This window comes from Phaseolus vulgaris, chromosome 4 (genome assembly GCF_000499845.2).
Source record: "Phaseolus vulgaris cultivar G19833 chromosome 4, P. vulgaris v2.0, whole genome shotgun sequence".
NCBI lineage: Eukaryota > Viridiplantae > Streptophyta > Magnoliopsida > Fabales > Fabaceae > Phaseolus > Phaseolus vulgaris.
In genome coordinates, this window is record NC_023756.2 from 12,080,687 (window position 1) to 12,104,954 (window position 24,268).

Consider the following 24,268-nt stretch of genomic DNA (forward strand, 5'->3'; position numbering starts at 1 on the left):
TTTAAATGCATTCATTCCTTTTCTCTCTTTCGCTTTTGCTTGTCATAAAATCCTTTTGATAGTCCTGAAAACCCATTAATCCACAGGATCTGCCTTTGGGCACAGTAGTCATTGTTGGTGCTGATAGGCGTTGGAGGAGAAAGAAAGGGAAAACAAATTGAACTCTAGCAAAGGGATTTGATAGAAAAACAATAAACAATGCTTTCTATTTATTCTGGGAAGTGAAAATTACGTTGTACAGAGATGTCACTATCTGTCCAGCTGAAACTATATTTGTTTAGTTGCATGTACTGAAAAGAAAAAGATACAATGACGTAAGGTGCATGCTGGATAATAGTATACCTGAAAGTATGCTGCTGTAATAGACTCCAATTAATGGATTAATTACCCCATATCCCTACATTATACTCCACCAGCTCTATAACATCCAGTATTCTCTTTCCTTCTCCATAACTAATTCTCCTCTAATCCATGGATGCACAACTTCTAAAGTGGGCCATAGATCTTGGGCCCTAGAGTATAGACCTTAATGGAATCATTGAGAACAGTTCCCTATCACCATTAGCCATTGTCTTATTTCTTTGTTTGCTTGAAAATTCAGATTATTGACATAGAAATATGCCTTAGTCTTACTTATGTCTGCTTGTGTTTGAAATGTTTATTGATCATCACACCAGAACATATGAATTAGAAATATTTAATCTTCAATGTCTATTTTAGTGACTACAGAAAGCTGGTATCATCATCTTTCCATTTTCTTTTATTTTCATACTCTATGGATGCACCTTTTTGGATTTTCAATTACTGTTAGCATTGATGGTTTAGAGATTACTTGTTTTGTAGGAGTGACTTCTTGACTGTGGCTACAACACGACCAGAGACTTTATTTGGTGATGTGGCACTAGCAGTTCATCCGGAGGTAGGATAGATTTCTTGCTGGAAGGGTTGAGTCTAGTTAAGCATGAGCAGTAAATTATGTTGTGTCATTGGTGGAACAAAATTGACCATTCATATTTCCTTTCCCTCTATGAGAAATAGAACTTTAAATTGGAATTATTTTTAACCGTCTCAGCTTGTTAATTGTTCATGAGAACGGGTGCTTGAGAGAGTAAGGTCTCAGCAGATTTTAACTGCCTTTATCTACTTGTGACATTAGCTCAAGGTGACTGAGTGGTAGAGTCACCTTCTCTCATCCATACAAATTGGGTCATCCTAGCCTTAACAACTTTCGAGACCTTATACCACTTTTGTCTAATTTGTCTACTTTGTCCTCGAAATCATGTGAATTAGGAAAACCTAGTTGTAGTTTGTTTCCTCAGAGTATCCCCAAATGAGTTGTCTCCTTTTGCTTTAGTTCACTTAGAGATTTGAGGACCGAGTTGTGTTAGATCTACTTAGGATTTCAACATTTTGTAGCTTTCATTGATGATTATTCTCTATGTACTTGGTTGTTCTTGAAGAAAAGTTGTTTTGAGTTGTTTTTCATATTTTCAATCCTTTTATAATGAAATCAAAATCAATTTTATGTTTATATTCATACTTTCTGTATTGATAAAGCTCATGAGTACCCTTCCCATTCCTTTTAGATTTTCATGTCTTCCCATGGGATTCTTCATCTGATTTCTTGTGCATATATCCCTCAACAAAATGAGGTGGCAGAGGGTAAGAATTGACACCTTATTGAAACAACTCAAACTCTTTTACTTCATGATCATGTTGCTCAACAATTTTTGGGCGATATTGTTCTCACCTTAAGCTATCTCATCTATCGCATCTCTTCTTAGGTCCTCAACAATGAAATTCCTCCCTCTATTTTATTCTCTCATCAATCTCTCCACCCCTTAACTACTCTAGTCTTTGGATCTACCCATTTTGTTCACAACCTTAGTCCTAGACTTGATTAGCTGTCAGCTTAGTCTCAAATGTGTGTCTTTTTAGACTACCCTAGGTCTCAAAAAGGGTATAAATGTTTCTCACCCTCCCAACTTTGATAGCAAAAATCCACCTGCAACCAACAACAAATTTCTGAGAAGGTAGAGGAATGAGTTCCCAAGTTCCATTATTCTGAATTGCACTCATTTCATCAAGCAAAACTTGATGGCAACCAGAATGGGCTAAAGCATCACCTACAGATTTTGGAATGGATACAAAAGAAATAGACGAAAGACAAGTATAAAAGGTTGAGACAGTTTATGGTTACTCAAATTAGTATAATGTACGTAAACCTTTATGAATGACAATGGGAAAATTAGGTTCAACTGTCAGAGTAGGAGGGAGTGGGGGGTGGTGGTTTTGGCACTATAAGAGTCATCTAGTTGATGATGGGAAGTCTGACGACGACTGTACACCTGAAGAGTTGGTGAAGGTGGTGAATCTTTAAGTGCACTGGGCACAACAAGAGGATCTCAAACAACATGAATATTAACTTGATTAGGTGGAGATACAAAGGAGAAGAAGAAGACATAAAGTAAAGGGAAGAGTCACTGTAAGTGACATTTGCTGAAATAAAATAACGGTTAAGAAAAGGTGAGAAACATTTATATCCTCTTTGTGATTGAGTGATCCCTAAAAAGTTTGACCTAGAAGATAATTTATCATGGCTAGGACTAAAATTATGAACAAAGCACGTGGATCCAAAAACTTTGGGAGGTAAGGGGTGGAGAGGGTTATGAGAAAATAAAATGGAATGGGGAATTTTGTTATCTAATATTGAAGATTACATGTAGTTAATGAGATAACGTGCACTAAGAACAACCTCACCCCAAATGCCCTGAGGAACCTCACCATGGATTAAAAGAGTATAAGTTGTTTCAACAAGATGTCTATTCTTGCGCTCAGCCACCCCATTTTGTTGAGGTGTATAAGCACATGAAGTTTGATAAAGAATATCATGAGAAACCATAAATTTTTTAAAAGAATGAGAAAGGTACTTACGTCCATTATCACTATGCAAAATTCGAATAGAAATTTCAAATTGATTTTTAATTTCATTGTAAAAGTTTTGAAATATAGAAAACAACTCAATGATTTTTCATTAAAATCACCCAAGTGCATCTTGAATAATCATTAATAAAAGTGACAATACTGAAATCCTGTATTAGACTTAATATGACTTGGTCCCCAAATGTTAGAGTGAACTAAGGAAAAGGGGAATGGAACACATTGTGAGACACTACTAGGAAAAGAACCACGAATGTGTTTTCCTAACTGACACGACTCACACGTTAAACTTCATGAATTAGACAAACTTGGAACTAGCTGCCACATTTTGGCAAGACTAGGATGACCCAACCGAGCATGAATGAGAGATGAAGAATCTATAATCGTACCAACATGTGCTGAAGTCTGTAGGTGATAAAGACCATGAGACTCACATTCGGTGCCATTTATCCATCTTGAACTTCGGTCCTATAAATAAACTGAATCTTTGGTAAAAGAAATAATACAATCAAGGGAACGAGTGAGACGACTAATGGATAATAAGCTAAATGGAGACCAGGGACATAAAGAACATTATCAATAGTTAAAGAAGGAAAAAAATTAATGGTACCAAGACCATGCAATGAGACCCTAGATCTATTATCCATGGTAAGTGATACCCGTAGTAGACAGGGAAGAGAAAAAATATTTATTAACAATTATATGATCTATGACACTTGAGTCTAAAACACAAGGGCCAAGAGAAGTAGAGTGAGTGAGGCCAGCAAAAGATGTACATGTGAGTGCAACAGAAGGAGTAGAACTAAAGATCTGATGATCCTCATACCATTTGAGAAATTCATTGAAAATAGCATGTTGTCTTGATGTATCATATGAAGAAGGACCCACAATAGACGTTTGTGTGGTGGCAGTGGAAGAAACCATAGATGACAAGGGCAGATCATGTCGCCTATCAATTGGTGGCAATGATGACAATTGCGACGGAAAAATCATCTCCAACGGCGGCTCTATCAAGTCTTCGACGGCAGCTCCGACAAGATTCTTGCGACGGCTGCGACGAGGAGGTGGTGGGGCGGCTGCTAGAAAACACTGATGAACAATGGGTTCACAAAAAAATTGAATCCTCTGATACCATATTAAAAATAAAGAAAAAGAAAAATAAGATAAATTCCCTTATGTATATTGTACACATAGGGGTTATGTTTGTATAGATAAAAACATACAAAAAAATATGGGCTAAGCCCTTTACATAAATAAAATTATCTAACAATATATATAATATCTAACAATATTTAATAATATCTAATAATATCTAACAGATTTCAACAATGCCTTCCTACATGGTGATTTTTCGAAGGAAATTTATATGGGGCAACCTCCTGAATTTGTTGCTGAGAGGGAGTCTTCTCATTGGCCACTCATCTTGACATCTCTTTTGCAATCAGTGTGGTAAGTCAAATTCTGAATTCTCCATGTGTAGGTTATTAGAAAGCTTTCATTTTACATCCTTAAGTACATTAAAGGAATCCAAGAAAAGGTTTATTGTATGAACAATAACCATACTTGCGGTAGCGGTGTGGGATACTTAGATCCACTTTTGAATATTATGTCTTATTGGTAACAACTTAATATCTTGGAAAAGCAAAACATTGAATGTGGTAGCAAGATTTAGTGTAGAAGCAGAATATAGAGTTATGGTTTCTGCCACTTGTGAACTTATTTGGCTCAAACAACATATAGAATTGAGATTTGGAGACGTTACGCAAATGTCTCTCATTTGTGATAATCAAGTTGCCCTTCATATTGTCTCTATTATAATGTCTTTAGTCATTAGCTGTTACAAATTTGATAGTCATTAGCGGTTATAGATTCTAGGAAATTAGGATCATTGATCCTTGATTATTAGGCTTGAATTTATTGTATTTGATTCTGTAAATTGGTATAAATACATACTTTGTGGTCTACATTAGACACAACATTCAAATAGTTCATGAGAAGACTAAACCTATTAAAATAAATTGTCACTTTATTCATGAAAAGATTATATATGGAGACATTACTACTCAATTTGTTAATCCCTATGATTAGTTGGTAGATGTCTTCACCAAATCATTGCAAGGTCCTAAAATTGATTATATTTGTAACAAACTTGGTTTATATGATTTATATGCATCAGCTTGAGGGGGAGTGTTAAATGTATTTTCAATTTATGGTTCGAGGTGCATCTCTTTGTTATATATTGTACAATCTATATAATAATGTGGTCCTTGGTTGTGCTCAAATACACAAGGATTCATTCATATGAATATCGATCATATATTCTTACAATAACAAGATGCAAACCAAAACTTAATAAATGAAGAAAATTATAAAGAGTATCACTCTATACACTAATACATATCAATACTAAATGCATTAATGTGATGCATGAACTTCATGTGGTTATTCTAATAGGATACATCAAATTCCAATTCCCCCATTTAATGGATTAATTGAAACCAGGGGATTTTAATTTTTAATATGTTGAAAAAAGAAGTATATTCAATACCCTAACTTATAATCTAATTTCTTTGTACAACTTGCATAAAAAGTAATGTTTATAATTTTGTCCTTTCTAATCCTAAAATCTTGTAGTTTGCACTAAATTGCAGGATGATCGATATTCCAAGTATATTGGTATGATGGCAATTGTACCTCAAACATTTGGCCGGCATGTTCCTATCATTGATAATAAGGTATAAAAGTTGTAATTTGTTCAACCAAAGAAGTTTTAAATTATTCTTTTAGTGCTTCATTATTGTTTGTTCTAATACAACTAGTACAATCGCAACCTGATAACAGTTTGTGTTCTAATAGCTACTTTTCAATTCTAACTTGTATTTTGTGAATAATATTTTCTTGTTACAACTTTAATATTTTTCATATAATTTCTAAATATGGCTTTTTTTGCCATAAATGATTTTGCAACCAACAATATTTTAGGGACAATACTAATGTAAAATCCATGTCATTATTAATCTATATTGATTGATATTGTGTCTCAGCATGTTGATAAAGATTTTGGAACTGGAGTGTTGAAAATTAGTCCAGGACATGACCACGATGACTATTTGCTTGCTCGAAAACTTGGTCTTCCTATTCTTAATGTGATGAATAAGGATGGAACACTAAATGATGTTACTGGGTTGTACAGGTATTCCAAGAGCTATTATCTTGAAGTTATTATTTACCATAAGTTGTTTTGACTAACATGGAAATCATATTTATAATACTACTAGTGGCCTTGATCGTTTTGAGGGTCGGAAAAAGTTATGGGCAGAGCTTGAGGAGACAGGATTAGCTGTGAAAAAGGAACCCCACACATTACGAGTTCCCAGATCTCAACGCGGTGGAGAAGTAAGAAAGCATGCTCTTAGTTGATAATTTGCATTGTATTTTCTCTTATTTGTTTCTTGTTTAAGTTTTCTAATTGGGAACTTTTTTCATTGTTGAATTAGGTGATAGAGCCACTTGTTAGTAAGCAGTGGTTTGTGAGTATGGAGCCTCTTGCTGAGAAAGCACTTCAAGCAGTTGAAAAGAGAGAACTGATTATAGTTCCAGAAAGATTTGAGAAGGTTTGCTCATTCATTGTTTTGGATGTTAAACTATAGAGAAGAGAGATACATAGAGCTGAAACCATGTGTTTTGTTTATAATACAAGTGTTTTAGTAATATCTAGAAAACACAATCTATGCAATAAAGAGAGATTTGATATACTTTTATAATGAAGATAAGATATGAGAATAAATAAAAATGTTCCTATTGTAAATAACAAACTATTAGGATAAAAAATATTCTCGATATCTCTCCTTAGTAGGAAACAATATTTTTAGAATCTTCATATTTATTTCAGTGCATTCTCAATAGAGAAATAAAGATGATGAGAATGTAATTGGTGTGATTAATATCAATAAAATAATTCTATAGTTTTCAAGTTGGTATTAGAGTCTACCCTAGCAAGGTTTGTTGGGCATATCATGCTACTTCTCGGTCCAGTGTTCGACCACCCACGAATATCTAGTTCCACGCATTAGATGTCCATTCCCTGGCGTGGAGGGTTGTGTTTGAATCCCACATTGACTAGAGATAAGGTCAATATATAGTATATGAGTGGCAACAAACTTCACCTTACAAGTTGGTTTTGTGAGGATGAGTTGGGTATAAACTCACTTCCTAGTATGGTATCTAAGCTTCTGCACTAGAACAAGATACTCTATCCTGATTTTTGCTTCTCCAAGTCACTAGATTTTCTCCAAGAAACATACAATACGATGTAGGTTTTCTATCAATAACATAACCTGCATAGTTTGCATCAGTATAAAAATGACTCTTATCCTTAAGAATAACCCCTTTCTTGGGGTTGACTTCAAGAACTGAAGAATTTTGTGAATTGCTTGCATATCTCTTTTTCTAGGATCATGCATAAACTGACTTACTACACTGACTATGTAAGCAATGTCTAGTCTTGTGTGTGATAAACAAATAAGTTTTCCTACCAATCTCTGATATTGGGTTTTTTCATGCTCAAAATGTTCATTCCTCGGTGTGAGAGGTGTGTTCGGAATCCCACATCTACTAGGAATAAGGTTAGGTTATAATATATTAGTGTGGTGCAATCCTCATGTTAAAGCCAATTTTGTACGATTGAGTTAAGCGTGAACTACTTACTACAATGGTATCAAAATCATTCATAGCTATCCTAAGTCAATTTTTTTGGTGCTATTGTCTCACTGCTATTCAGTTTCTATTAAACCACCCATAAATATATAATCCCATGTTTAAGATGTTCATTCCTCGGTGAGTATTGTGTTGGAGATCCCACATCAATTAGGATAGATTGTATTTCTGAGATGTGTTTACAATTGAGATTACAATATGAATTTATAGATTATTTAAAAACTAATTAAGAAAAGAAATAATAGGTAATTAAAGCTATACACATCAAATCAAATCACTAAAGAATATCAAATTTGTCCTAATAAATAGAAAATGAAATCTGCACTTAATTACGAAATAATTCTCCTAATTATGCAACATTCCCCCTCAAGCTAGTGAATGTATATCTATCATTCCCAGCTTGCTAGTAAGATCATTGAACTGTTTTGTGGGAAGTCCCTTAGTAAACATATCTGCCAATTGGAGTTTTGAAGGGATGTACTCGGTGGCTATAAGACCATTATCCAACTTCTCAATGAAATGTCGGTCTATCTCTACATGCTTTGTTCGATCATGTTGATCTGGATTGTGTGCAATATTGATGGCGGACTTGTTATCACACACCAAACCCAAAGGAGCTTCATATTTTATTTTGAGGTCATCAAGCATGATCTTCATTCATAATAGTTCACAAACCCCTTGAGCCATGACTCTAAATTCCGCCTCTGCATTTGATCTTGCAACTACATTTTGTTTCTTGCTCCTCCATGTCACCAAATTTCAACCAAGAACATGCAATTGCCTGTGGTGGATCTCCTATCAACAATTGATCTTGCATAATCTGCATCAGTATATACTTTCATGGATAAGTTTCTCCATTTTTTGAATAGCAATCCTTTTCTGGAGAGGCTTTTAAGTACTGAATAACTCTATTTACTGCCTGCACGTGTCTTTCTCTTGGATCATGCATAAATTGGCTAACCACACTAACTAATAGGCTATATGTGGCCTAGTGTGTGATATATAGATAAGTTTTCCCACAAGTCTTTGATATTGTGTCTTCTCCACCTTTAAATTTTCCTCATCATTCCCAATCCTATGATTTTGCTCTATTGGCACTCCTGTGGTCTTACAACCCAACTTACCAGTCTCATTGAGAAGATCAAGTATGTATTTCCTTTGAGAAATAAAGATGCCCTGTCTCGAGTTAGCAACCTATATTCCAATGAAGTACTTCAGCTTCCCAAGATCCTTCATCTCAATTGAGCAGCTAGTCTCTCCCTTAAATTTTGTTTTTCAATCTCATCATCATCTGTAATAATCATATCATCTACATAGACCAAAAGTAGAGTGAGTTTACCATTCTGAGAATGTTTTATAAACAGAGTATGGTCACCTTAGCTTTGTTGCTACCCCAAAGAAACCATAGCTTGAGTAAACCTTCCACACCAAACACTAGGTGACTGTATAAGACCATATAAGGCCTTCTTAAGTCTGCACACCTTATCCCCTTCATTGATAGCATCATAACCAGGTGGAATCTCCATGTATACTTCTTCCTCCAAGCTTCCATGTAAGAAGGCATTCTTAACATCAAATTGATGCATCTCCCAACCAAAGTGCGCTGCCAAGGAGAGAATAATTATGACTGTACTCATTTTTGCCACTGGAGCAAAAGTATCGTCATAATTGATCCCATAGGTTTGAGTGTACCCTTTTGTAACCAACCATGCCTTATATTGATTCAATGTTTCATTAGACTAATACTTAACCATGTATATCCACCAACAACCCACTGCCTTCCTATCCTTTGGTCTCTCTACAATCTCACAAGTCTCATTCTTTACTAATGCCCTCATTTCTTCATTCATGGCTCGAACAAATTCTTATCTTTTAAGGCTTCTTGTACTAATGTAGGGATTCTGATAGAATCAATAGCTGAAAAAAACTCTGGTGCTACATACAAAGTTTTTCTGTAGACACAAATTGGGATATAGGATATGTGGCACAAGATCTTTTTTCTTTTCTCAAGGCAATAGGTATATCATCTAGGTTAGTTTCATTTAAGGTGTCCTCAAGAGTCTCACAGGTATGAGTTCTTACCTCCGGTTCGGACAATTGAAGTTGTTGTTCGACCCTGCCACTTATTTGATCAATAGATTACCTTCTCAAGTTCTAGAGGGTATTAGCCTTGTTCAACTTATGACCGTATTCTATCCTTCTATTCCTATTATGACTAGTCTGCAGACTCGTGTCTTTGGTTGTCCTGCTTTTGTCCATGTTCATAGTCCTTATCGGGGTATGTTAGATCTTCGAACCATCAAATGTGTATTCGTCGGTTATGCCCCTCACAAAAAGGGGTACACATGTTATAATCCTCAGAGTCGTAAAGTTTATATTTCCAAGGATGTCACCTTCCATGAAACAGAGTCTTTCACCTATTCTAGAAGAAGCTGATGACAATTGAAGTTTCTGTTCGACCAAGACGGGTTCTTGTTGTCTTCGTTGCTGATATTGTTTCCCGAAGTATTTGTCCTCATTATTCTTCTCTGGCGTAGGGTCTCCCAGATCAGGAGCTCTAACACCAAGTTGAAAGAAATAAATGAAATGTATTTCTGATGTGATTTATAAATGTGATTACAGGCTCAATTTATAGATTGTTTACAACCTAATCAAGGAAGGAAATAATAGGTAACGAAAGCAATAAATAATGGGTGATTAAAGCCGTACTAATCAAATCAAATTACTAACAAATCTATCATAATAAATAGAGAATAAAATCGACTCTTAATTATAGAATAATTCTCCTGATTATGCAATAGCACAAATATCTTTTATACATTTTTACTATAATATTGTTATTATTATCATTGTGCATTATATTATATATTATCTTTAAGTAGATTTTTACATTTTTCTAATGCTATTATACTTTTATCATTATTCTAGTTGATTATATTTTATATTATGTTTCAAATAAGAAAAAAAAGATGTTGGACTTAATGGGAGGACCAACAATCCGAAATAGCAAGAGAGGAGTAAAAAAACTAAAGGAGTAATCTGACTCAACCCACTAATTTCTATCTTGCGTTGCCCAATCTATTTAATGGACAAGAGAAAGGAAATGGGAAGATGGTGATATTAGGACTACAAGAAAGAATTCTTGGAGGAGAGGGGACTCTCGTATTTGTTGTTCCTTTCATTTTATTCAATAAAAACCTTTTATTACTTCTCTTTTGCAAAAAAATTGGTTCCTAACTGTACTTTACTCTTCAATAGACATTTCATGGATAGGTAAATTAGCCTATTCCATTAATTGGTGTACAAAATCTTACAATTGCGCCAGACAGCCGAACTCACTTGGATTCAAACAACGATAAGATGCATTTTGACTTGGTGGAGTCTTAGAAATAGTCCTTGACACATAAGATTATGTATGTTTCCACCTTCACTGAAATTCATCAGGCATGAGAATTTGGTACACTTGGTACACTGTGTCATCTAATCACATGGACTGGCCAGTCCATGCCCTAGTTTTATCAGAATAAGTGTCGCTTCGTGTAACATGTTGTTTGTTCCTATGATTGTCACATGAAGATCATGATCCAGCTGTTCTGGCGGAGGCTGATCAAATTGCTCAAAACCCAATGCTCACCCTGTGTACAGATCCTTCTCTTTTCATGACACTTATATCTAAACCAAGGTTTAGCCTTGACAATAGCGGTTTTCTTTGATGTCAACCAGCCACTCAGATTTATGTGTAGCCTCATTCCCTCTTGTGCACCTCTTTCATTTTGGTATTACAATTTAGACAGTACTATACCCTCTTCCCTGTGTACTTTGTCTTGTTATAAATTGTTTCTGAACAAATAAATAATACAGAGTAATTATGTTCATGGCAGATTTACAACCATTGGCTCTCCAACATTAAGGATTGGTGTATAAGCAGACAACTATGGTGGGGACACAGGATACCTGTATGGTACATTGCTGGAAAAGACAATGAAGAGGAATATATAGTTGCTAGAAATGCTAAGGAAGCACTTGAGAAAGCTAACAAGAGATATGGGAAGGATGTAGAAATATATCAAGATCCTGATGTTCTTGATACTTGGTTTTCTAGGTAGTTTATTTCATATTTCTCTTTCAATTTTAGATGCATCTGCGTGACTTTCTTTTTGTACATAGTAGAAATGAGAATGCTGTCATGTATCTAACTTGTGTTTGTAAATGTATCTAGGCATCCATTTAGCAGTATATAATGTGTTGGGATTGACTGTATGGCATGCCATTTTTTATTTATGCTGCTAAACATGTTTTGTCCTGTATTTGGTAGATAGATTCTCACATTTCTTTTGTATTTTCCTCTTTGTTCTTTTTTGTGCTCCATATTTGTGCCTTTTATCCTCTCCCCCACACTCACACACACACCACATGCATTGAATTTTTTCCATTTCCTCACCAATTACAGATAGCTTCAGTCTACGGAGTCCTCTCTTTCTTCATTCCTTCTTTGGAAATGGCAATTTTTCTGATAAGAAAAAAAGCAACAAACAGAAATAGAGTGCAGAAAAGATAAAAGGCACAGGAAAAAAGAGAGCAAAATACTCTCACATAGTTAGAGCATGACACTATGGACTTCCATTTCTATTTCCAAATTCTCCATAAGATCTCCCCCATTTCCTCTTTTCTCCATATAACAAATTTCAAACAGCGTGTTCCCTATTTCCTCTTTAGTAATTTCAGTAATGTTTTTAATGGTGTTTCTAAATATCCATGTTGAGGGATTGCGCATCTTTGCACCTTTTATTTCTTCTTTTTCTTTGTTTATTCCAAATATGCTCCCATCTCTTTGTAAACTTTTCTTTTCATGTTTGTATATTATTAAAAAAATCTTCATGTCTTTGTAAATTTTTCCTTTTGGGGTAAAGTTGTTCTAGAATTATGTATTCATGTGGTCTGTTCTAAGCTTTGAAGTTGGACATTACTTGTGCTCATGAGATTACGGACTTTGAAACGGGTGAAAAAACAAATGCTCTGTTTCTTTTTGGAAGAATTACTGAAAACTTTTGGAAGGATTTTTTATATAGGCACTCATAACCTAGATATTAAAGTATAAAATAAATAATATTTTTTATGTTCTTTGAGATTTTTCATCATGACAATCATTGGTCTTCTATGAAGCATTTCGCTTGGTATTTTTTCCTTTGAGTTCCAATTTTCTAAGCTATCATGTGTTAGCTAATTGTGTTGTAGTTGCTCAAATCGTTTGATGAATTTATTTTTATTTTATCTTACTTTTGGGCAAATCTTAAACCTGATTTTACTGGACGTTGATTTCTTGTGATTTTTCTGTCAATTGTTTGAACTGACTATAAACTCATTTTATCAGCGCGCTTTGGCCTTTTAGTACCCTTGGATGGCCAGATATATGTGCAGAGGATTTTAAGCGATTCTATCCTACTACAATGCTTGAAACTGGGTATGTGCTTCTGATTCTTAATGACAGTAAAGATTTTATTAGACTCAGAAAAATTGAAGAACAAACAGTGTGTTCCCCTCTGCAGAATATAGTGATGATACAATTTAGCCTGGAAACCGGCTATTATGCAATAAATACTATCTTGCAGCTGGGCTAAGTATTTATGCATAAGATAGTTTTAATTACTCTAAAAGATTATTTTTAACTATACATAATCTAATTTTAAGGTAATCAAATTTGCATCTTGAGCTTAAGATCATGTGTCAACAATCTCCCTCTCGGTATGTAATCTTGCATTGCATCAAGGACATGATTTTGGTTTCTTGCATCAGATTGCCATTTTAGATCGCAACTTCCGTGGGAGCAACATTCCACGTGGCGGTCCTCACGAACCTCTTGTGGCTTTCCTCCAATTATTTTATTGGGTTGGGTTACATGATGCAATTTTATAACCTGAAACATAAGCCCGAGTTTTTATTGCTTCAAAGCCCAATTACATAACCGCACACACCCCATTTCCAATCTTACTCAATTATGAGTTTCAAGTTAGATATAATGATTTTGTGTGCATATATGAATTCCATAAGTTTTTGGAGGATCTTACTTTCTGTCTTACGATCTCATGATTTATGATCTATACTTGAGTAAGGTTTTGACTACCTGGATTTTAGCTTATGAAGAAGTTTATTTCATTTTTCTTCTCATAAAAGCACTTCGGAAAAACTAGCGAGGCAGACCTTATTATAATCTAGGTATTGCAATGGTCATAAGGATGTGGCAGACCTTATATATATTATAGGTATTGCATTTGTTTTGCAAATCTTCAAATTTGGTATGAATCTAGTTTGATTCACAACACATTAAAGTTCCATGATATTTCGATATAAAGAGAGAAGTATGTTAGTGTTAAACACCCTATTCCCACTAAAATCCTTCTTCATGGAAAAGGGTTATTTAAGTCATCCATTTCTCTTTAGTAGAGGAATATAGTTTCGACTTTTCTTAGGAAAAAGGAATGCCACATCAAGGTAATGATCACTAAATCTTCATTATCCATAATACACAAAATTTAGAGTCATCTGACCTTATCCTTCCACCATCAATGTGGTTTTATCCTTACTGTCCCTTCAAAATCCTCCAAATGTACTGAATCCACTACATATAGTCGCGGCCATCAACCTGATAGGGGCCCACTACATTTGGAAGATCATTAAGATTCAAAGGAATAAATATCACCACAAACATTTGGTCTTGAGAGTCAATGATCACGAATTTGATCCTTGTTGAGTCAAGACGTGTTGGCTACACAAGTTGATACTAGTGGTGGTGCATGATGATGTAGACAAACAATTCTAGGAAGAAGAGGGAATGCCAATCTGAATGTATTGAATTATGAGAAAGATACAAGGAATTACAAATTGAGTATGATCTAAAAAACAACCTTACAACATCCTTTTTAACATAGAAAACTACAACTGTTCAACAAAAAAGCAGAAAAAACAGAGTGACTAGCTATAAGGTTTTGTCCTGTAACACATGACAGCATGTAGTGACTCACCGGTTTGGGGCATACCTTTATGGTCCACCATTGACGTCAAATGGCAATAGTGGCAGAATGGACAGTGGCGGTGGGGGATGTTGATGTGGAAGTGGAAATAGAGATCTCAAGGTCGAGAGCTCAAATACCAACTTGAACTATATAAAAAAGTAAATAATTATTTTATTGATTACAATCACTTCACTTACATCCTCGTCACCTCCATTTGTAACTATTAAGAATGAAGAAAATACACTCATAGGGGTGTTTATTTATAGATGAAAATAATAACAGAACAATATAAGCTATGGGCTAAGCCCGTTACATTCAACAATATCAATTAAACTCTCTAAATAGGAAACAAAAGTATGCTTTAATGAATAGGAAAATTGTTAAGATATTGTTCTCCTAATTACTAAGGAGATTTTCAGAATATATGAATTATAATAATCCTCTATTTACAATAGTGACTCGTGCTTGTATGAAATTTCTATTACAACCTTGTGCGTAATGTTTTACTCTACTTCATTTTATATTTAATTATGATTTTTGTCTTAGAAATTCATGATAATTATGATTTTGGTTCCCAAAATTTTAAAAAGAATCTTTTTAGGTCCTTAAAATTGAAAAAATATATGGTTTTAGTCCCTAAACAAAAGATTTGGAAGACTAAAATAACATTTTTAGGATTTTTAAGATTTAGGGTTTGTAAAATTGTTAGTGCTTAGGGATTAATTTTATTTTTTTAAAATTTGAACCAAAACAAAATTACTCCAAATTTCAAGGTCTAAAAGCATAATTAAATCTATAGTCTATTTCCCTACTATTTATTTCCTTGTGTAATTTTGTGAAGTGATGCTACTTTTTACATATTGACAGGCATGACATATTGTTCTTTTGGGTGGCAAGAATGGTGATGATGGGGATTGAATTCACCGGAAAGGTTCCATTTTCTTATGTTTATTTGCATGGACTCATCAGGGATTCACAGGTGATTTCAAGTTATACATGTATTTTAGGTTCAAACTTTTTCCACCCTACAATTGCTTGAGCAATTCCATAACATTGCAGAACACCATGCATTTTGGAACAAGTTGTTCCATAATCAGGAGAATTATGCTGTAATTAAGTGCAGATTCCATTCTATATTTATTAGGACAGATTTGTTAGGGATTTGATTTTATTTTATTTGTACAGGTTTAAACACCCATTATTTCTGGCTTTCATTATTATTTCTTTCCTGAATTAGGTTATAAAAGAATTTATAAATAGAGACTGTAATCACATTTGTAAGATACATCAGAAATACATTTCATCTATTTCTTTCAACTCAAGCTTTCCAGAAGGCTTCCCAAAAAAAGGAAAATAATTACAGAAGTAGAGTCTTCCAGATCGAGAGCTCTAATACCAAGTTGAAAGAAATAGATGAAATGTATTTCTGAGATATATTTACAATTGTGATTACAGTCTGAATTTATAGACTATTTACGACCTAATTAAGGAAAGAAATAATAGGTAATTAAAACTATACAAATCAAATCAAATCACTAAAAGATATTAAATTTATCCTAATAAATAGAGAACGAAATCTGCACTTAATTATGGAATAATTCTCCTGATTATGCAACAATATATAAGTTGGAAATTATTACTTTCTTAACTGCATTTGGAAGTAAAATAAGGAAGCCCAAGCATACAAACCTTTCTTAATTGCATATCATCATATCTATGTATTATTCTAATATAGAAATCTAGCCCATGCGATAGCTAGAAAGTCTATTAGAGCATGAAAAATTAGAAATTGATAATTCTTATTTTTTTTTCAAAGAACATAACTAGTGACATACTCAGTTATGTAAGTGTTAGGTCTTTTAAATATTTTCTACTAAATCATTCTGTAAACATAGATGGGTTTTGAACTTATGAAATTTAAGGTGTATAAAAAAATTTAGCTTTTACATTTTTTGATTTAGGGCTTGTACTTGTATTGGTGATTTACACTGCTTCTAACCTATGCATGTGTATAAACTGATTAGGTAACGATTGTATTATTTTCAGGGCAGAAAAATGTCTAAAACATTGGGAAATGTAGTGGACCCCCTTGACACTATCAAAGAATTTGGGACAGATGCTTTACGTTTCACACTAGCTTTAGGCACAGCTGGCCAGGTTTCTTTTGCTGTATTCTAATTGTAAACCATTGTTTATTCCCTGAAAAATTTGACTATCTTAGATGCAGACTGGATGCTGTTTTTCTCTTCTAGGACCTTAATTTGTCGACTGAGCGGTTGACCTCCAACAAAGCCTTCACAAACAAATTGTGGAATGCTGGCAAATTTATATTGCAGAACCTGCCTAATGAGAATGATGCTTCTGCTTGGGAAAAAATATTGTCTTATAAGGTAGGGACAGTTACCCCTCTCCCCTCTTTTTAATGACTTGTACATGTTTAGAAGGAATGCACCCCATTTAGCACTTTGTAAATTCCCTCTTTCTTATTTCATTACTTTTTATCAAAATCTTATGTTCAACTTTTTTTCTTTTTAGATAAAAGAAATTAAGATGGGGAGAAAATTACAAAGGGAAAGGAAGATAAGGAATACTCCAAAGCACAAAAAAAAAGAGAAAAATGAATGTAAAATCAACTAGTTGCATCAAACTTTTGCATATGTTGAACATTGTAACAAAAGTTAGCCTCTTCTACCTAAAATTAAGAATTGAATCAGAGACCTTGGACACCCAACATTCAACAAAATTTTTTAATAAGGAATTTGACAAGGAGTCTGCTGGGTTTCGAGCTTTCACTACTATGTTACACACATTAAGGAAAAAGTCTGATGGATCTTACAAACTTGAAAAATGCCATTGGTAATTAATTTATTAAGCACCATGGCCAAATAAAAGATGTGTGACCTATGACAAACCTTCTGATATCCATACCAAGAAGAAAACCTGAATAACTAATGTGAATTGTGGATTAAAAGTTTTGCTCAAAAGCACTTTAGGAATTTCGTATTGTTTAAGTTGCGAAAAAAGTTATAGTTATACCGAGCAACATTATCTTGCATGCTAAAAACTTATGTGGGAAAAAAAGATGCGTAGATATCATAAGGGTACAAGGGAAACTTGTGGTCCTCTTGGAAGTAGACATAAGAATTGTTTCCTAGCTTCGAACAAAGCAAGACTTAAATGATATTGTAAATACTAGATTATTAGAATAGCAGACATTTACACTAAAGAGTTTCCTTAAGGAAAATTTCATGATCTTGTAGGCAAGTTGAGAATGATTGATATTCATTTAACGACTTGAGGGAGAGTGTTGTAAACAACAAATTATAATATATCCATAGTGATTAGGAAAAATATCTATAGAATTTTTCAATTTAGTTCAAATACTTTTTATTTCCTTATTTTAAAGAATTTGAGTATTTCAAATAGGAATGATGAAAATGTAATTAGTGTGATTGTTATCAATAAAATGATTCTTTCTTTCCTTACATAGTTCAAGTAATGGTGTATATCTTTTGAAAACCGTGAAGTGAATACTTAAGAACTAGAATAGGTTGCTAGAAACCTTTTGGAAAAACAATCATCAAACCCTTCATTTATATAAATCATAAATCAATACAAAGGGAGAGAATCCCTTGATTATAGGGATGTTGCAATCTAATGTTAAATGAAAATATAAAGGTAATGATATTGTAAGAGTAATGTTAAATCAAATATCACAAAACTCTGCAAATTTTGGTCGAATCTCATTCAATCGGTCATGGTGCCACTGTGTGAGGAGACTCTTTTCTGTACCTTAGGATTCAACCACAGTATCACTGTTAGAGATTCCATATTGACTAGAGATAAGGTCAATTCATAGTATATAAATGGGTGCAAACCTCTCCTTAGAAGCCGGTTTTGTAAGATTGAGTTAGGCTTAAAGTCCACTTTTAAATATGGTATCATAGTCATTTATAGCTTATCCTAGCGAGAATTTGTTGGACTTATCGTGCCACCCACTATCGGGTCATTATCGAAATATCCATGAATATATAGTTTCATGCACGAGTTAGTGGATCTTAGAGTGAGGGGAGTGTGTTGGAGACCCACATTGACTAGAGATAAGGTTAATTCATGGTATATAAATGGGTGCAAACCTCACATCACAAACCGGTTTTGTAAGGTTGAGTTAGGCTTAAAGTCCCCTTCTTAAAATTAGAACTATATTTGAATTTAGAATTAAGTAATTAACTCATGAACCTTATTGCAAATGATATGTCAAGTCTAGTTATGGTAAGGTAATTCAGCTTTTTCAGGAGTGTTTGGTATTCTTGGATCTAAGAATGGCTTCCCTTCTAATCTGGAACAAGTTTGGTGTGGCTAGCTTAAGAATTATACTTGTTGCTGAAAAGCTTGAATAAGAATTGTCTTCAAGCCCTTTATTTATATAAACAAAAGGAGAGAATCCCTTGATTATGATACAACCGAACATTAAATGAAAAGATAAAAAGGGTAATATTGTAAGAATAATACTAAATCAAATCCCAAACAAATCTTCATTGACTCTCAACATGAATATAAGTAGCTCTCTAGGCGTGTGAAAGCAAAGCAAATCATAAATTACCACAGTTAGTATGATCAATAGTTTGCGTGACACTTATCATTTTAATACAAGATGTTTATTTATATTGGTATTGCAGTTACTTCTAGTTTGGTGATGTTTACTTAACACTCAACATATTGTCTTACTAGGACTCTTTTTTGTTGTGTTCAGTTTGACAATGAAGACACTGTGGTTAATCTTCCTTTACCTGAGTGTTGGGTGGTAAGGAGGTTTTGTTTTTACATTTTATATGTTGATAATGTTGCTTGGTTGTGATAATCTTGATTCAATTTTTAGGTGTCAAAACTTCACTTGCTCATTGAATCTGTCACTGCAAGCTATGACAAATTTTACTTTGGAGAAGTGGGACGAGAAACATATGACTTCTTTTGGGCTGATTTTGCTGATTGGTATGTTGCTTTCATACTAGTAGTACTATGTATTTTTGTTTCTATTGGTCATAGTTGTGGGTCTTTGTATTAATTTTGAGTAATAATGCTCTTTGATCTTTTAGGTACATTGAGGCTAGTAAAGGGCGTCTTTACCACTCTGGAGTTGGAGACAACTCTGTTGCTTCAGTGGCACAGGCTGTTCTGTTATATACTTTTGAGAACATACTCAAAGTTTTGCATCCTTTCATGCCATTTGTAACTGAGGAGTTGTGGCAGGTAAAGTTGATGCATTAGTTGAATCCCCTAATTGTGTATTGAGGACATAGGGTTATGCATTTATAAATAAGAAAAAAATAGAGATATGAGTAAGCTCCTTACGTCTAACACTCTCACTCAAGTTGGTGCATATAAATGTACCAAACTTGTTACAAATATAATCAATTCTACGTTCCCATAATAATTTACTAAAAACATCTATTTCGAATTAAAAAACTCATTCTTTATATCTCTAGATACAATATTTTCTCAATTAAAATGACAATCAATCTCAATATGTTTGGTCATTTAATGAGATAGACAAGATTTGAGCTAATATGAAAAGCAAATTGATTGTCACATAAAAGTTGAAAGCAAAAGTTGGAATGCAATTTCTGAGTATCTCTACAAATGAGATTATAGTATAAATGTATAGACTATTTACAACCTAATTAAGGAAATAAATAATAGGTAATTAAAGTGATACAAATCAAATTTCCAAAAGATATCAAATTTGTCCTATTAAATAGAGAATGTAGAATAGCTATTCTTTCCTTGGAGAGGCTTTTAAGTACTGAATAATTCTATTTACTGCTTGCAAGTGTCTTTCTCTTGGATAATGGATGAATTGGCTAACCACACTAACTGCATAGGCTATGTCTGGCTTAATGTGTGATAGGTAGATGAGCTTTCCCACAAATCTTTGATATTGTGTCTTCTCCACCCTTGGGCTTTTCTCATCATTCCCAATCTTATGATTTTGCTCTATTGGCACTCTAGTGGTCTTACAATCCAACTTACCAGTCTCTTAGAGGAGATCAAGGATGTATTTCCTTTGAGAAATAAAGATTCCCGGTCTAGAGTAAGCAACCTCTATCCCAAGGAAAAACTTCAACTTCCAAATCAAACACGAGGTGACTGTTTCAGACTATACTTAAGTCTACACACCTTTTTCCCTTAATCAGTGACACCATAACCAGGTGGAATCTCTGTGTACACTTCTTCCTCCAAGCTTCCATTCAAGAAGGCATTTTTAACCTCCTGACTGTATTCATTTTTGCCTCTGGAGCAAAAGTCTCCTCTGTAAAAGTTCAGTTTGCTAGAAGTTTGGTTCCTAATTACCTCAACTTTTGATTAATAAATAAAGATAATAGTGATATAACACACACTCAGCAAATATAAGGAAAACATATTTGTGAGAGTATCCATGGGGTTTGTGTATCATATGTTAAATGCATATGGTATCTAGGAAGCAGTACTCACTAATTCTTTGCCTATATGGAGACTCAGCATAAGAAAGAAAGCAATTTCTACTCCTGCAATTCCATCCAATCTCCGTATTTTCTTTCTCTTTGTGTACCTGCCTTAAATTCAGCAGTATTCTATCTCAATATTTATTCAAGTGATTATAAGATGGAAATTTTATCATGTTTTTTTTTCTTTTTGTCAATAGGCACTCCCTAACCGGAAACATGCTCTTATTGTATCACCTTGGCCAGAGACTCAACTTCCAAGAGACACCAGCTCTATAAAAAAGTTTGAAAATTTGCAGGCTTTGGTTAGTTGATATCTTTTTATTCTTCTCTTATCCTTTTCATATTTCTTTGGAACATGATTCATTTACATAGTCATATTTTTGGTGAGTTCATATCTTTTTATCGGTTTTTTTTTTTTTTTTTTTAGGTTAGAGCTATCAGGAATGCTCGGGCAGAATATGTTGTTGAGCCGGCAAAACGTATATCAGCATCTGTAGTTGCAAACAATGAAGTTATAGACTATATTGCTGTAAGTGTGATTAATCCTCATTTCTCTACCTCCAATATTTAAGAAAATGAATACGAATTGCAATTTTATTTATCATCATCTGATTCTTTTCTTTATTTTAATGTATAAATCATAAGTATGCGTTTGATTTAGATTTTGTTATGATATAAGGAGAAGGAGAAATCAAGATTGGTAGAATATTAATGAGTTAATTAGTTGCCTATGTTAGATATAAATAGGTCTTAGAGAAAAAAATTAAATGTAAAGAGGTTTTCATTATTTCAAGCCAGTGAAAACAGTGAGCAAATGGAGCAGGTTTTAGAAGCTGCATTTTGGATACAAGTGTGCCCATACATATAACAAATTAACAAAAAGGACAGCTGGAACAACAAACGATAGAATAAAAGAAAAAGTAATATTTTTCCTATTATACGGTATTATTCTCTAATAATAAGGAAGAAAGATAGGAGATGGGATGTTCATTTTATAGATTGAGCATTAGCTCTTTGTGAAAGGAGAAATCCTTAGTGAAGAGGAAACCCTTAGAGGAGAGAGTTTTCTCCTTTTTTTCATTGTGTTCAATAAAATTCTTTCTTTTCTAACTCTTTCCAATTCTTGGTTCCTAACCTTTTTGTCTTGACCTTTTCTTCTTTCCATCTATCTGCTTAAAAACTGACCTGCCCCATATTTGGAGGAAACATTTCATTCCTGGGCAACATGGGAACTGTCATCTTGATGAGTTCATAGATTTTCTCCTCTGCTCTTGTTCTTGAGATATACTAATGTGATGTATCTTATTTTCATCAGGAAGAACGAGAGGTTCTAGCTCTTCTCTCTCGGCTAGATTTACAAAATCTGGAATTCACAGATTCTTCTCCAGGCATGATACTGAACTTTGCACTCCATAGTTGAAAATTGAATTTGTATAATTTTTTCATGTCAATTGTTTATTGTCTCTAAATAAGTACTGGTGGCTGAAGCAATGTCATGTAATAATATTTTTCAGGAAATGCAGATCAGTCAGTTCATGTTGTGGCTGGAGAGGGACTAGAGGCGTATCTCCCTCTGGCCGATATGGTTGATATTTCTGCAGAAGTTGAACGACTTTCAAAGCGTCTTTCCAAGATGCAGAAGGAGTACGATGCGTTAAAATCTAAACTCAATTCTCCTCAAGTATGAAACAATATATTTCTTTCCCTCATTATTTTAATGTGCACAAACCCTTGTTTCATGACCTATTTATGCTGTTCAAGTATCAAAATCAGATGATATAGGTAGTTACGAAATGATTCTAAACAAAGTGAGCATAGGGAGCAAATTAGTGTTCCAAATTTTGTAACACTATTTTTTAAGTATTCCAGATTTTTTTAACACTATTTTTAAGATAATATAAAATCTAAGATCAAGTGTTTGGATATCAGAAAAGAACTTGGAGTATTTTGAAGTATCCAAATCTCACATTGAGTAATACAATAAAGTATAAGGATGACTTTTTCAATATTAGTTAAAATAAACTACTGAAGTGTTTGTATAAAATTATTCTGACATGTATGCACAAAAGTACACGAGTGTTTGCCAAATTTCTTATTGCTGTGTCTTGCTACAGTTTGTAAAGAAGGCACCGGAAGACGTGGTCCTCGGGGTGCAAGAAAAAGCCACAGAAGCAGAAGAGAAGATCAATTTAACAAAGAAACGACTTGAATTCCTGAGAACTAACGTTGTAGTGTCACAATAGAACGTTACAGCCATCGATTAATGTCCTTCATGTCCAATTTCATGCCTTGTTATGGACAATCAACATCTCATCATCTGTCTTATGTTGCATTACACGCTAATCTTAGCAACAAAAGTCGCAGTCTCTCTACTTGGCATCTAGAATCTATGAAGCTCGGATACTGCAAAAATGGTGCCGTTTGCTAGATGTGGATCTTCTTTAACAAAAACAATCCACAAAGAATTCTGTCACCACCAGATGAGCTGATGTAAATGTAAGGTATTGGCGGTTGCCAAATATCCATTGACCTCAAATATTTGATTATAAGTTGGATACTAGAAAGAAAGCATCTTTTCAAAGTGCAGGGCTCATACATACTATATTGTTAATGAACAGCTTCTTGGAATTTTTCAACAGTTTTGTGAGAAAGTAATACCTTTTAGTGCAAACATTTATGTTCAGATTACCTCAGATACAAAATTCAATATATGCTGCTCCGTTGAGCTGTCGCTTTCAGATTTGGTTTTTGTTCTTAGAAATTTTAGAGTTTATATGGGAGTAACTGAGCAACTTCGTCGTCAATTCAGCAGAGGACAAAAATACAATTTTGTTCAGGAAACTTGGACATTAATTAGCCAGACAGAAGAAAAGAAACAACTGAACGCAAAGATATTTCTTTTAGTATCTTCTTCGTAAAAAATGTTCGTAATCTTAAGATATATTTAAAATAAACTTAAAAATGTGTTAATTATAATTAGTTAGATATTCTATGATTAACACATTTTTTTAATTTCTTTTAAATATATCTTAAAGGTTAATGCACATAAATTTACTTAATCTTAAGGTATATTTGAAATAAACTTAAAAAGTATGTTAATTATAAAATTTGACGTAT

At 33.8% G+C, this 24,268-nt stretch overlaps 1 protein-coding gene across 2 annotated transcripts in view; it reads left to right on the forward strand.

The window, feature by feature from the left end:
* The window catches only part of LOC137837291 (valine--tRNA ligase, chloroplastic/mitochondrial 2), a 37,113-nt gene extending 13,224 nt beyond the window's left edge, over window positions 1–23,889 (forward strand). For both annotated transcript variants that reach the window (XM_068646254.1, XM_068646256.1), the window contains 18 exons: window positions 844–919; window positions 5,592–5,675; window positions 5,985–6,133; window positions 6,219–6,336; window positions 6,438–6,554; window positions 11,538–11,758; window positions 13,028–13,117; window positions 15,534–15,645; window positions 16,713–16,823; window positions 16,919–17,056; window positions 19,420–19,470; window positions 19,546–19,658; window positions 19,763–19,916; window positions 21,349–21,453; window positions 21,579–21,680; window positions 22,467–22,539; window positions 22,666–22,832; window positions 23,266–23,889. In XM_068646254.1, coding sequence (XP_068502355.1) covers window positions 844–919; window positions 5,592–5,675; window positions 5,985–6,133; window positions 6,219–6,336; window positions 6,438–6,554; window positions 11,538–11,758; window positions 13,028–13,117; window positions 15,534–15,645; window positions 16,713–16,823; window positions 16,919–17,056; window positions 19,420–19,470; window positions 19,546–19,658; window positions 19,763–19,916; window positions 21,349–21,453; window positions 21,579–21,680; window positions 22,467–22,539; window positions 22,666–22,832; window positions 23,266–23,394 — 2,110 coding nt within the window. In that variant the 3' untranslated portion in view covers window positions 23,395–23,889. The remainder of the gene's footprint in view (window positions 1–843; window positions 920–5,591; window positions 5,676–5,984; window positions 6,134–6,218; window positions 6,337–6,437; window positions 6,555–11,537; window positions 11,759–13,027; window positions 13,118–15,533; window positions 15,646–16,712; window positions 16,824–16,918; window positions 17,057–19,419; window positions 19,471–19,545; window positions 19,659–19,762; window positions 19,917–21,348; window positions 21,454–21,578; window positions 21,681–22,466; window positions 22,540–22,665; window positions 22,833–23,265) is intronic.
* The last annotated feature ends 379 nt before the right edge of the window (window positions 23,890–24,268 follow it).